Source organism: Saccopteryx bilineata, chromosome 10 (assembly GCF_036850765.1).
Source record: "Saccopteryx bilineata isolate mSacBil1 chromosome 10, mSacBil1_pri_phased_curated, whole genome shotgun sequence".
Lineage (NCBI taxonomy): Eukaryota > Metazoa > Chordata > Mammalia > Chiroptera > Emballonuridae > Saccopteryx > Saccopteryx bilineata.
In genome coordinates, this window is record NC_089499.1 from 30,053,093 (window position 1) to 30,068,517 (window position 15,425).

Below are 15,425 nucleotides of genomic sequence, written 5' to 3' on the forward strand. Positions count from 1 at the left end.
CTCACTGCTTCTGAACTTCCTAACGGATCTGGCTCTTAGCATTTACTGCCTGGACTCTTTCCACATATTTCAGCCTCTCTGTGCCAAACTGGATCCTAAGGTCCTTGAGGGAAGGTTCAGCTTTATGCTCTTTTGATTTCAACATAGGCTGGACCACTCACAGCTTAAAGCCCCACATTCTCATTTCACATGTCCCATGCAGGGAAGCTGGTTAGGAGCCATCTGCTATTATAAGGTTCAAAATTAGAAGTGATACTTGGAATTAAGGGAACATAAATTAACAGGCTTTGGAAGAATACTCTGGGGCAGCAAATACTAATTGAACACTGGACTGAGAAAGAATGCTTACTTGACCTAGGAAAACATTCACCTCTCCTGCTACTCCATGACAGTGGTCCTATAATGCATTAATTTTCCATTCATGTATATACTTAAAGACAGAGGTAAGTATTCATCTGGTTCACAGCTTGCCTCTGTTACTTTACTAGTTGTAAAGCATTGGCAAAGTTACTTTACTTCTCCAAGCTTTAGGGCGGGCATCTAGAAAACGTAGATAAAAAGAGAATCAATCTTGTCTCAGTTGGGAGTTCAGAAAAAAGAATGACACTAAACATTTTAACAGAGGGAATTTACTACAGAGAGTTTGTTTCCCTGGTCTTGCAAAACCGGGTGAATAAAAAGAGAGTAGAGGGGAAACATGGCTGTAATAATTGCAGGAAGGGGCTTCTGCCCTTGGAGCTGGGTAAACAAAGGGAAGAAGAAGGCTTATCAGAACACAGAAGCCAGCAAAGAGTTATGAGGAGCCACAGGGAGCCAAGGCTTTAACGTTGGATGTGGGGATACTCCCAACAGATGTAGGGGTCTCTGAGAAGGCCCAATGACACTGGGGGTATCTAAAAGGGCTAAAGGCTGGAACCATTTGGTGCTGCTTGAGGTGGCCTGTCACTAACTGAACATAACATCATATACATCAGAATCAGGAAGTCCTTTCATCCTTTCTGCTGCTTTTCAGTTCTCCCTCTGGCGCCCCCTATTGGCAGAAGAAGCTGAAATCAGCTGGCAAACAAGAGTGAGGTTTGCAGAGTCCAAACCCCAGCATACAAAGCAGGGTACAGGGGGTACATCTGGAGTTCAGAGGCAATAGTGCAATAACTTGTGATCAATGGGACAATGATAGTGCTGAACCTTAGGTTTGGCTGAAGAATTAGAGTACTGTTATTGAAACATTCTGCACAGAGAATGGAGCATAAAAGCAATTAATAGATGCTTATTATTGTATTGGTGTTTTCATTGTTGTTTTTATTTTTAACTAAGTGATCTGTCAATTATCCTTAACTTACTATATTAGTATTAGTAAAAGTTGGTAAGATGAACCTACTTGAGACTATAAAATAGAATTTCAAACATATATCTTTGATTTAGACTCACGTCATTCGCAAATACTAGGGGTAAATAGCGTGGAGGAAAAACAAAGTGCCTGCCCCTTTGAAATTAGCAGTCAGGTAAATGGTTTCTTCTTCACCTGTCCAGAAAGTGGGACCCTTTGGCCTCACAGACTTTCCTTGTTCATCTATATATATGTATATGACAGTGTTTGTCATTGATATCTTAAATAGTGCTTTTGGACTTTCTCAGTATAAAGCCATGTATGTATCTATTTTGTCTTAGTACAGAGCCACTTTTTGGCAGACAGTTGTTCCTTCTTCTTGTGGTATAGAAGGAGAATTTCCCTTACCGCCAATCAGCATGGTGCAGATGGAAAAGATCTTTTCTGCGTCGGTGTTAGCAGAGACGTTCCCAAACCCAACGCTGGTGAGGCTGCTCAGGGTGAAGTATAGGGCAGCAATATAGGCACTTCGGATGGACGGGCCTCCCAAGGTATTGTTGCCATAGTACGGAGACTCCAGTCTCTTCCCCAATTCATGGAGCCAACCTGCAATAGAAAAAAGGATGAGAATTTAAACCCAGAAGGTAAGGTCCTAGTATTATCATGTGATGCTAATGATAATGAGCATTTAGGGGGATGTATGGGTTTGCTTAGGAGAAAGAAGAAAGTTAAGAGGAAGTTAAAGGGAAGGAATTAGATTTCATTGCTACAACAGCAAAAAACACCACAGCTATGCAACTGTTATATATAATACACATAGTAAAGAAATATGCATTCAAGAGAGGGTAGGTGGTCAAAGCTAGACAGGTGATTCTAATGCAAGAGACGACCCGTATAGATTGAAAATAGCATCGCTGCTCTCAGTAACTGTGTTGTATATTTTATTATAGGTAAGCTCATTTTTTTTAACAGAGACAGAGAGAGAGTCAAAGAGAGAGATAGATAGGGACAGACAGACAGGAAGGGAGAGAGATAAGAAACATCAATTCTTCATTGCGTCACCTTAGTTATTCATAAATTGCTTTCTCATATGTTCCTTGACTGGGGGGCTACAAAAGAGTGATTGACCCCTTCCTTGCTCAAGCCAGTGACCTTGGGCTCAAGCCAGCGATCTTGGGCTTTAAGCCAGTGACCTTGGATTTCAAGCCAGTGACCTTTGGGCTTAAGCCAGTGACCATAGGGTCATGTCTATGATCCCATGCTCAAGCCAGTGACCCCATGCTCAAGCTGGTAAGCCCGCACTCAAGTTGAATGAGCCCATGCTCAAGCCAGCGATTTTGGGGTTTTGAACCTGGGTCCTCCATGTCCCAGTCTGACGCTCTATCCACTATGCTACCACCCGCTAAGGCTAAAGCTCATTTCTTAACTGGAATTTCAAGAAACAAAAGGGTGAAATACATATATAAAACTCTACAGATGATACATAGCAACAACCACAAGCATCTAGACCTCAGATAGGTGAGTTGGGCTTTATTTCTATCCTGTACAATCTTTCCCCATTCTATTCACTAGGGCTGATATCTAGTTGTCTTACAAGTCTTAGCTCATGTTACCTTCCTAAGGAAGCTTTTTCTGAAATCTCATTCTACTATTTTGGGAAAATTGCACAAATAAGAGGTACTTATAATAGTATTGGATTATACTGCTTTGGATTGGATTATATATACTGGTGTATATATGTGTCAAAACTTGTCAGATTGAGTGACTTAAATATGTGCAGTTTATTACATGCCAATTATACTGTCATAATCTGTAAAAAAAAAGCTATATTACTAAAGATGAGAAATAGTAAGTGTAATGTTAATAATACTAAAATGGAAACCCAACACAAGACCACTTTAAAATCCTTATTAGAAATATCTGCCTTTTAAGATTTTATATTTTAAAGTATTCTCACTCTTCCTGTTTCTGTACATATGTGTGTTACAGAATACTAACAATTCAGTTCAACCTACAGGGCTCGTAAGACTTTTATTAAGAAACGCTGACTGGCCTGACCTGTGGTGGCGCAGTGGATAAAGCGTCGACCTGGAAATGCTGAGGTCGCCAGTTTGAAACCCTGGGCTTGCCTGGTCAAGGCACATATGGAAGTTGATGCTTCCAGCTCCTCCCCCCTTCTCTCTCTCTGTCTCTCCTCTCTCTCTCTCTCTCTGTGTCTCTGTCTCTCCCTCTCCTCTCTAAAATGAATAAATAAATAAAAAAAGAAATGTTGACTGCTACTTTCTTCTAAACACTTTACTCAGTTGCTGCCCAAGAAGAGACGAATTCACCACAAGATTTTCTCAAGAAAGAGGGGAGAGGAGAGGAGAGGAAAAAAAGAGGGGGGGAATAATTTCCTTTTTTAAAAAATTTTTATTTTATTTTATTTTTCTTTATTTCATTATTAATTTTTTTTAAAAAAAACAACTCTTTTCGATTTGTTATTTTTTTATTTTTTTTAACTTTTTATTCTTTATTAAATCTCATTAATACTATCAACAAAACCACCCTCAGATGCCATTAAGGAAGAGAAAATCGAATATCATGGATACAAAAGAAAGAGAGGTAACACAGCTAGATGAGGAAAAATCTATGGAGAAAAAATTTAATATATTGGAAACCTTGGAGCTAAGTGACAGAGAATTCAAGATAGAAATCCTAAAAATCCTCCGAGATATACAAGAAAACACAGAAAGGCAATATAGGGAGCTCAGAAAACAACTCCATGAACACAAAGAATATATGTCCAAGGAAATTGAAACTATAAAAACAAATCAAACAGAGATGAAAAACTCAATTCACGAGCTGAAAAACGAAGTAACAAGCTTAGCTAATAGAACAGGTCAGATAGAAGAGAGGATTAGTGAAATAGAAGACAAGCAACTTGAGGCACAACAGAGAGAAGAAGAAAGAGACTCAAAAATTAAAAAAAATGAGATAGCCCTACAAGAATTATCTGACTCCATCAAAAAGAATAACATAAGAATAATAGGTATATCAGAGGGAGAAGAGAGAGAAAATGGAATGGAGAACATACTTAAACAAATAATTGATGAGAACTTCCCAAGCCTGTGGAAAGAACTAAAGCCTCAAGTTCAAGAAGCAAACAGAACTCCAAGTTTTCTTAACCCCAACAAACCTACTCCAAGGCATATCATAATGAAATTGACACAAACCAACAGCAAAGAAAAAATTCTCAAGGCAGCCAGGGAAAAGAAGAATACAACATATAAAGGAAGGCCCATTAGATTATCATCAGATTTCTCAGCAGAAACTCTACAAGCTAGAAGAGAGTGGACCCCAATATTTAAAGTCCTGAAAGAGAGGAACTTTCAGCCACGAATACTATACCCATCAAAGCTATCCTTCAAATACGAAGGAGAAATAAAAACATTCACAGATACAGAAAAGATGAGGGAATTTATCATCAGAAAACCCCCACTCCAGGAATTACTAAAGGGGGTTCTCCAATCAGATACAAAGAACAAAAAAAAACAGAGCCACAAGTAAAAGCTCCAAGAAGAACACAATAAAACCAAATTTAAACTGTGACAACAACAAAAAGAAAGAGGGGGAGAAGACGGAGATTAACAGTAGCAAAGGACGATGGAGTGCAAAAGTACTCACAAAATAGTTCGCTACAATGAACAGGGTAGGGACCCTTTTCATTACTCAAAGGTAACCACCATTGAAAAAACCACCACAGAAGCACATGAGATAAAAAAGACAGCAACAGAGGAAAGATGTATGGAATACAACCAAATAAAAACAAAAGACAGAAAAATGAAAGAGAAGGATCAAACAAGACACAAAACTAACAGAAAGCAAGATATAAAATGGCAATAGGGAACTCACAAGTATCAATAATTACACTAAATGTAAATGGATTAAACTCACCAATAAAAAGGCACAGAGTAGCAGAATGGATTAAAAAAGAAAATCCAACTGTATGCTGCCTACAGGAAACTCATCTAAGTAACAAGGATAAAAACAAATTCAAAGTGAAAGGCTGGAAAACAATACTCCAAGCAAATAACATCCAAAAAAAAGCAGGTGTAGCAATACTCATATCGGATAATGCTGACTACAAGACAGGAAAAGTACTTAGAGACAAAAATGGCCATTTCATAATGGCTAAGGGGACACTGAATCAAGAAGACATAACAATTCTTAATATATATGCACCAAACCAAGGAGCACCAAAATATATAAGACAGCTACTTATTGATCTTAAAACAAAAACTGACAAAAATACAATCATACTTGGAGACCTCAATACACCGCTGACGGCTCTAGATCGGTCATCCAAACAGAGAATCAACAAAGACATAGTGGCCTTAAACAAAACACTAGAGCACCTGGATATGATAGACATCTACAGGACATTTCATCCCAAAGTGACTGAGTATACATTTTTCTCCAGTGTACATGGATCATTCTCAAGAATTGACCATATGTTGGGCCACAAAAACAATATCAGCAAATTCAGAAAAATTGAAGTTGTACCAAGCATATTTTCTGATCATAAAGCCTTGAAACTAGAATTCAACTGCAAAAAAGAGGAAAAAAATCCCACAAAAATGTGGAAACTAAACAACATACTTTTAAAAAATGAATGGGTCAAAGAAGAAATAAGTGCAGAGATCAAAAGATATATACAGACTAATGAAAATGACAATACGACATATCAGAATCTATGGGATGCAGCAAAAGCAGTGATAAGAGGGAAGTTCATATCGCTTCAGGCATATATGAACAAACAAGAGAGAGCCCAAGTGAACCACTTAACTTCACACCTTAAGGAACTAGAAAAAGAAGAACAAAGACAACCCAAAACCAGCCGAAGAAAGGAGATAATAAAAATCAGAGCAGAAATAAATGAATTAGAGAACAGAAAAACTATAGAAAAAATTAATAGAACAAGGAGCTGGTTCTTTGAAAAGATCAACAAAATTGACAAACCCTTGGCAAGACTTACCAAGGAAAAAAGAGAAAGAACTCATATAAACAAAATCCAAAATGAAAGAGGAGAAATCACCACAGACACCGTAGATATACAAAGAATTATTGTAGAATACTATGAAAAACTTTATGCCACTAAATTCAACAACCTAGAAGAAATGGATAAATTCCTAGAAAAATACAACCTTCCTAGACTGAGTCAAGAAGAAGCAGAAAGCCTAAACAGACCTATCAGTAGAGAAGAAATAGAAAAAACCATTAAAAACCTCCCCAAAAATAAAAGTCCAGGCCCTGACGGCTATACCAGCGAATTTTATCAAACATTCAAAGAAGACTTGGTTCCTATTCTACTCAAAGTCTTCCAAAAAATTGAAGAAGAAGCAATACTTCCAAACACATTTTATGAGGCCAACATAACCCTCATCCCAAAACCAGGCAAGGATGGCACAAAAAAAAGAAAACTACAGACCAATATCTCTAATGAATACAGATGCTAAAATACTAAACAAAATACTAGCAAATCGAATACAACAACATATTAAAAAAATAATACATCATGATCAAGTGGGATTCATCCCAGAATCTCAAGGATGGTTCAACATACGTAAAACGGTTAATGTAATACACCATATCAACAAAACAAAGAACAAAAACCACATGATCTTATCAATAGACGCAGAAAAGGCTTTCGATAAAATACAACACAATTTTATGTTTAAGACTCTCAACAAAATGGGTATAGAAGGAAAATATCTCAACATGATAAAGGCCATATATGATAAACCATCAGCTAACATCATATTAAATGGCACTAAACTGAAGGCTTTCCCCCTTAAATCAGGAACAAGACAGGGTTGTCCACTCTCTCCACTCTTATTTAATGTGGTACTAGAGGTTCTAGCCAGAGCAATCAGACAAGACAAAGAAATAAAAGGCATCCATATCGGAAAAGAAGAAGTAAAGGTATCACTTTTTGCAGATGATATGATCCTATACATCGAAAACCCCAAAGAATCCACAAAAAGACTACTAGAAACAATAAGCCAATACAGTAAGGTCGCAGGATACAAAATTAACATACAGAAGTCAATAGCCTTTCTATATGCCAACAATGAAACAACTGAGAAGGAACTCAAAAGAATAATCCCCTTCACGATTGCAACAAAAAAAATAAAATACTTAGGAATAAACATAACAAAGAATGTAAAGGACTTATATAATGAAAACTATAAACCATTGTTAAGGGAAATCGAAAAAGATATAATGAGATGGAAGAATATACCTTGTTCTTGGCTAGGAAGAATAAATATAATCAAGATGGCTATATTACCCAAAGCAATATACAAATTTAATGCAATTCCCATCAAAATTCCAATGACATTTTTTAAAGAAATAGAGCAAAAAATCATCAGATTTATATGGAACTATAAAAAACCCCGAATAGCCAAAGCAATCCTAAAGAAAAAGAATGAAGCTGGGGGCATAACAATACCTGACTTCAAACTCTATTATAGGGCCACGACAATCAAAACAGCATGGTATTGGCAGAAAAATAGACACTCAGACCAATGGAACAGAATAGAAAGTCCAGAAATAAAACCACATATATATAGTCAAATAATTTTTGATAAAGGGGCCAACAACACACAATGGAGAAAAGAAAGCCTCTTCAATAAATGGTGCTGGGAAAACTGGAAAGCCACATGCAAAAGAATGAAACTGGACTACAGTTTGTCCCCCTGTACTAAAATTAACTCAAAATGGATCAAAGATCTAAACATAAGACCTGAAACAATTAAGTACATAGAAGAAGACATAGTACTCAACTCATGGACCTGGGTTTTAAAGAGCATTTTATGAATTTGACTCCAATGGCAAGAGAAGTGAAGGCAAAAATTAATGAATGGGACTACATCAGACTAAGAAGTTTTTGCTCAGCAAGGGAAACTGATAACAAAATAAACAGAAAGCCAACTAAATGGGAAATGATATTTTCAAACAACAGCTCAGATAAGGGCCTAATATCCAAAATATACAAAGAACTCATAAAACTCAACAACAAACAAACAAACAATCCAATAAAAAAATGGGAAGAGGATATGAATAGACACTTCTCCCAGGAAGAAATACAAATGGCCAACAGATATATGAAAAGATGCTCATCTTCTTTAGCTATTAGAGAAATGCAAATCAAAACGGCAATGAGATACCACCTCACACCTGTTCGATTAGCTGTTATTAGCAAGTCAGGTAATAGCAAATGTTGGAGAGGCTGTGGAGAAAAAGGAACCCTCATCCACTGTTGGTGGGAATGTAAAGTAGTACAACCATTATGGAAGAAAGTATGGTGGTTCCTCAAAAAACTGAAAATAGAACTACCTTATGACCCAGCAATCCCTCTACTGGGTATATATCCCCAAAACTCAGAAACATTGATACGTAAAGACACATGCAGCCCCATGTTTATTGCAGCATTGTTCACAGTGGCCAGGACATGGAAACAACCAAAAAGCCCATCAATAGATGACTGGATAAAGAAGATGTGGCACATATACACTATGGAATACTACTCAGCCATAAGAAATGATGACATCGGAACATTTACAGCAAAATGGTGGGATCTTGATAACATGATACAAAGCGAAATAAGTAAATCAGAAAAAAACAGGAACTGTATTATTCCATACGTAGGTGGGACATAATAGTGAAGCTAAGGGACATTGATAAGAGTGTGGTGGTTACGGGGGGGAGGGGGGAATGGGAGAGGGATAGGGGGTGGGAGGGGCACAAAGAAAACAAGATAGAGGGTGACAGAGGACAATCTGACTTTGGGTGGTGGGTATGCAACATAATTGAACGACAAGATAACCTGGACTTGTCATCTTTGAATATATGTATCCTGATTTATTGATGTCACCCCATTAAAAAAATAAAATTATAAAAAAAAAAAAAAAAAAGAAGAGACGAAAAGTCATTACACTTTTTAAGTAGTAATGCTGTCATTATCAACTAAAGGTATAGATGGTGGAACTGTGCTAGGTAATTAAAATGCAAGTTTAAAACATTGCGAATTCCTTGAGACCTAGGAGAAATGCTTAGTAGCAAGGACTGTGACTAATTCAACCTGTGGCTCTAGAGAAGCATTTCTCAGAAACATTGAGGCTTCTGAACAGAGCTAGCTATCCAGGTCCTATCCCTGGAGTTTCTGGTGTGGTACATAGGGAGGCTGGGAGATGGGCTGAGAATTTGCCTTGATAATAGGTTCCCACATGATGCTGATGCTGGAGGTTGAGGGAGCCATGCTGCTCTAGAACAATGGTTCTCAGTGTTGGCTGAAGCTAGGAAAGCTTCTAAAAAATACACTGCCCAGGTGCCACCTCCATGAACTGAATCAGAATTTCCGACGCCACACCAGAGTATGGGTATTTTAAAAGAGAAAAAGTTTCCTAGTAGACTCTAACAGGAAGATAGAATTTTGAATCACTGCTCCAGAATTCAGCAAAGTGGACTCTAACAGGAAGGTAGAATTTTGAATCATTGCTCCAGAATTCAGCAAAGCACCTGATAATAAAATTTAATAAATTTTATTTTAAAAAGTGAATGAATGAATAAATTATTCTTATCTTATATGATAGTATGAGATAATAAGGCAACGCTGATGCAATTTAGCAGCACCTGCATTTGTAAATTTGTGCTAGATTTAGTCACAAAGTATAATGACTATATTTTTGGATGATAGAGAAAAATGATAAAATGTTAAGCTCCACAATATAAAAGATGATACCACTAGTAATCTATGACTATATACGCTGTCTGTAAAGGTTTTGCGAAGGAATAAACTCTAGGTTCAAACCCAGATTTAAATCTGGACTCTTCCATTTATAAGATGTAGAGATGACTAACTTCTTTTAGCCTCACTCTTCTCATTTGTAAAAACAGAGTTACTATTTAAGCTGTAGGGTTGCAGTGGGATTAAATGAGAAGCCACATGAAGAAAATGTCACTGTGACTGTCAGAGGTTTAGTGCAAAATATCTCTTTTCTCCCTCTTCCTTCTGTTACTTAAATTGAAATAGAGAAAGCATCGAATTCAGAAAGGTAAGAGAAAATATGAGGCCAGCAGTGAATTATAAAGGAAAAAGAAGGTGGTAACTAAATGTACTTGGTAGAACCTAAGGGTGGCATTTGATACAAATTAGCATTTCTAACTAATAGAAAAGAGGAGAAAGTCCAAGTGACAGTAGTTTTTAAAATGTCCGGCATTATACAGCCATTTGTGAATCTGGAGAAGACACAGTTTTTTCCTTAGAACAAGCTACATGCGGATCATGTGCATTATTCTATTATATACATTTCAAAGCCTCCTGCAGTCCTTTTGTAAATGTCTCGTCCACAAACCCAGAGCAGGAAGCTCTAGAATTTTAACTGAGGGAATGGAGGAGGTGATACAGTATGATTTGGTAACTTAGTTTAATCTTCTATGGAAAAAAATTTAGAAATAAGGATAACTATCCAAAATTAGTTAAAGAGTTATCACAAAAGCAAATCAACTGTTCATGTTAAAAATATTCCTGGTGTTTATATACATGTACTGCAGGAGGAGAGTCAAAGCACAGGTAGTATCAGGAAGCAGAGATGACATCTGAGTATGTTGTTATGCTGAGGGTGGAGATTTCTGCAGAGCAGTGCTCTTATATGTATGTGACCTAAGCGTGGTCAGGTGTGGACAATCATGAGATGCTGAATGGCTGTGCATTGGCTATTTCTCCTGTGTCTTCTAAGTTGTGCTCTGAAAAGGTGTCATATCATTTCTGCTTGACAAAGAAGTGATTAGAGGGCCTTGTCCCTTTGTCCCATATTGCTCATTTATGCTAATTAGTGGGAAGTCTGAGCAGCCGAAAAAATGTTATTTTGCCCAGAGAGTAAATATTGCATGACCTAATTTTTTAGTTGATGCATGGACGGGGACAAACCCCAGATAAAGTCACAGCATCCTCTTAGCCGAATCAGCAATGCAATTAGACCATCAGGTAACAACTGGACGCATCCATTGATCTGGAATTGAATTAAAGTATTCTTACTTATGGAACCCAAACTTTTCTCATTTAAAAAATAAAAGTAAACAAAGCCAACCAGTACATTTGGTTAAGCTTCTCAATCGGAAGAAAAGAGAAACATTGGAGAAGTTTTTGAAGCGAATCCGTTTTTACGTAAGATAAGATAAAAGTTTACATTAGGACAGACAGATAATTTTCTCATTCAAGCCCTGGTCGTTTATGTATGTGTGAGACTGTCTCAGGCGTGATTCCGGGAGAAAACACAAACAGCAGACATACTTTCATTGATATCTCTTTTCTGTCTAGCCAACCATTCTATTTTCAGAAACATCTTATTTTTTAAGATGGGTTGCTACAAAGTTGTGTTGTAACTGATGGAGCAGAAGCAATAATGAAGGTAAAAAAACTTGATAAGATAGAAAGGAGGTAACACCCACAAACCCACCGACTGGCTGTGGGCTAAATAAAACTTTTTCACAGAACAGCTTGTCTGAGATGAGAACACGTGTTCCGCTGTCACAGACGATATGTCACTGTACTGTACAAAAGAAGCAATTTAACCAATTTGGAAGCCAGTCTTTTTTTATGCCAGAGAAATGCATCTATCTCTAAATGAAGGGATGTCCTGGAACACAGCCTGTCTGCTTCTGTTCAATTTTTTTTTCCTCTAAAGAATATTTTGAAGGAAAAAGCTCACACAACATAAAGTAGAACCGAAATATACTGAATACATTGCCATCTGAAAGAAACAAAAGGTATAAAATAATCCTGTCATTACTAAAATAGATTAGATGGAGAAAATAGAGTAGGTTTGTGAAATAAATATCAATTTCAAAGATCTTAATGATCATGCCCAGAAAAGCCTATAATTTAGCATGATAATTCAATCCATTGCACACTTCTCTTGGGCTCAGTATTTTGCTTAATTATATACTTTGAATTCTAAATGGGAGTCTTTTATTTTACTTGTTAGGTTTCCTGCAATACTGTGCATGTGTGTGTGTGTACACAGTTTCTATAGTGTGACCTGCTTTATACAACAGATATGTCCCTGAAAAGTTTAGTTTATATTAGCAGTTGGTAAATTAAAAGACATTTTAGGTTTAATGAAAGAAATAGAAGCATGTTAAGAAGTACCCATGGTGAATCTCTTTGGTCATATAAGATACTTCAGTAATAAAAAAAACATCCAGTAAAATATAAGCTTCTTAAACCAGATTTATATGTGTGTGAAAAATGGTGTTTGCATGAATAGGAAAAAAAGGATTAGCACATGCATAATTACATCTATAATCCAATATGTTATTTTCCTTAATTTGGAATGAATGAACCATGTTGTAACAGGATTTAGCGAGAAACAAGAAAGGAGCCCATTTTAGGGTTTTCTTCTTACTGTATTAGGTTGGCATACAGTTAACATTTTACTGAGTTCTTCCTGTGTTCCAGGCACTCTACTAAGATGACACATTTTCCATCTCATGTATGTACACTGACCCCATGGAATAGGTACAATTATCATTCATATTTTAATTCATTATTTCATTAATCATTACAACAAGTTAGAAATCATTATTTGTTTTAAAGATGAGAAATCTAAGGCTCAGAGAGATTAAATAACTTATTCAAAACAGCAATGTCACAATTTTAATTTAGATCTGTGTGCTATTAGAGCCCAAGTTCTTGACTACTCTATCACAGTGCTTCATATGCTAGATTAATAGACCCAAGATCACTGGTGTTGCAGTATAATTAAATGCCTTTATAAACTGGGTGTTATTTATTATTATTATTATTTAATTTTGAGAGAGAGAGAAAGAGAGAGAGAGAGAGGAAGAAAGAGAGTAAGAGAGGAGAGTAAGAAACATCAACTCATAGTGGTTGTCACTTTAGTTGTTCATTGATTGCTTCTTATATGTGCCTTGACCAGTGGCCCAGGCCAAGCCACTCACCCCTTGCTCAAGCCATCAATCTTGAGCTCAATCTGGTAACCTTGGACTTCAAGCTAGTGACTTTTGGGCTCAAGCCAGCAACCCCACGCTCAAGCTGGCAACCTCAGGGTTTTGAAATTGGGTCATCAATGTCCTGGGTCAAGGCACTACCCAATGAGTCTCTACCAGTCAGGCCAGGTGCCATTAATTATTATTGTATTCATACTTGGTGGAGAAAGAAGCAGTCTAAGTTAAGGTTCCCCAGGAGCAGACTTTGAGACAAGCCTTTAAGTATAAATAATTTACTTAAGTGTTGGTTCCAGTAAAATATCTTTAGGAGACAATAGGGCAATAACACAGCGAAGGGGAGGGAGGCAATGAAGCATGCCTAGTCAAGTTACCAGAATAAGCAGTTGGACCAGGAGAGAACACATATCCCTGTTGGAGCAGAGGGATGTATGTACCAACTATTAGTCATCAGTGATGGACATCAGCTCCTAGGAAGCATTCATTTGCCACCAGTGCCATTCCTGCTAGCAGAGGAGCTTTCCACAGCTTGGGACAATGTCTCAGGCTTAGGCACAGATCTTGAGGATGAGAACCATACAGACTGAGGAGACAGGGTAGAGTACCAACATTTGTGACAGCAGCCAAAACTTAGTAAACACCAAGTATTTTGCTAACCTTTTGTACATCATTATTTCCATCCAACTCTCACAATAACTCTGAGATTTTTTATTTTGTTTTAACTGATGGGGTGTCAGAGAGAAGTTGAGTAATTTTCTTTCTTCTTTTAGAAACTGTTAGAACTGAGAGGCAAATCTATAACTCTATAAATGAAACGTTCATGATCTTTCTATATATTATACTACACTGCTTCTAAAGAGGAGATCATTTAAAATGATCATTTTAGCCCTGGCCAGGTTTCTCAGTGAATAGAGCATCACCTTGGCATGCCTAGGTTGCAGGTTCAATCCCTGGTCAGGGCACTTATGAGAAGCAACCAATAGTGCACAACTAAATGGAACAACTAAGTGGAATGGCAAGTTGATGCTGCTCTCTCTCTTTTTTTCTCTCTCTCTCCCTTCCTTCTTCTGTATCTCAAATCAATAAAAATAATTAAAAATTACAAAATTATCATTTTAATTGGGCTTATTGAAATCATTATGAAAAAGGTTTGCTTTTCCAATGCCCACTTTTGCTTAGAGTGGAGGAATGTGTCCCCAAAGCACAACTTGTATCAGAGAAAATAGAAGGATTATCCAAACATAATCCACAGTGTAGACATGGATGGGATAACATGTTATTTGGAATGTGGATTTTGCGTCAAGGATGAGTAAGAGTTTCTAAAGTAAATTTCAAGCATAGAGACTACTATAGTTAGCATTTGTTTCCTTGCCCTCCATAGTTCTGAAGAACTACTTAATCCTTTTGGACTCGATTAAAGTAAAGCATGGTCCTTTTCCCTGCCTTACTTTAATAATGCGATGTTTGTGAGTTATAAGACAGAGGTGGCTGGCTGGAGGAAGCCAAGCAATAAGAGGTGTTAATTGCTGTGCATGGGGCACAGTGTGAGGACTTCTCTGGTCTTTACTGTCTTCATAGCAAGGGGCTGAGTGTGGACTGCTCAGTTGCAGAACTGATTGAGAGATATCAAGGCACATGTCAGAAGTTTGAGTGTGTGCATGTGTTTATGTGTGTGTGTGTGGCAGGGGGTGGTGGTGGTGGTGGTGTGGCGATGAAGACCCAAAGCATTCGTGAGGTGTTGTTACTGGTACACTCAAAGAGTTTTTAACCCTGACCAAAATATCAAAGAAGAGCTTGAGATTTCATTCTATTGTCTTTTGAAATACCCACACTCAACAACATTGATTGGTAATCTCCATTTTCTTAATATTATTTTATTTATTCATTTTAGAAAGGAGGGAGAGAAGGAGAGAGAGGAGAGAGATAGAGAGAGAAGGGGGGGGGGAAGAGCAGGAAGCATCAACTCCCATATGTGCCTTGACCAGGCAAGCCCAGGGTTTCAAACTGGCGACCTCAGCATTTCCAGATCGACGCTTTATCCACTGCGCCACCACAGGTCAGGCCGGTAATCTCCATTTTCTAAAGT

The 15,425-nt window shown here is 37.4% G+C and overlaps 1 protein-coding gene across 1 annotated transcript in view; it reads right to left on the bottom strand.

Moving 5' to 3' along the window:
* KCNH8 (potassium voltage-gated channel subfamily H member 8) overlaps positions 1-15,425 on the bottom strand; it is a 366,401-nt gene that overhangs the window by 83,849 nt on the left and 267,127 nt on the right. The window contains exon 8 of the mRNA XM_066244875.1: positions 1,736-1,933. Within this exon, the coding sequence (XP_066100972.1) occupies positions 1,736-1,933 (198 nt within the window). The remainder of the gene's footprint in view (positions 1-1,735; positions 1,934-15,425) is intronic.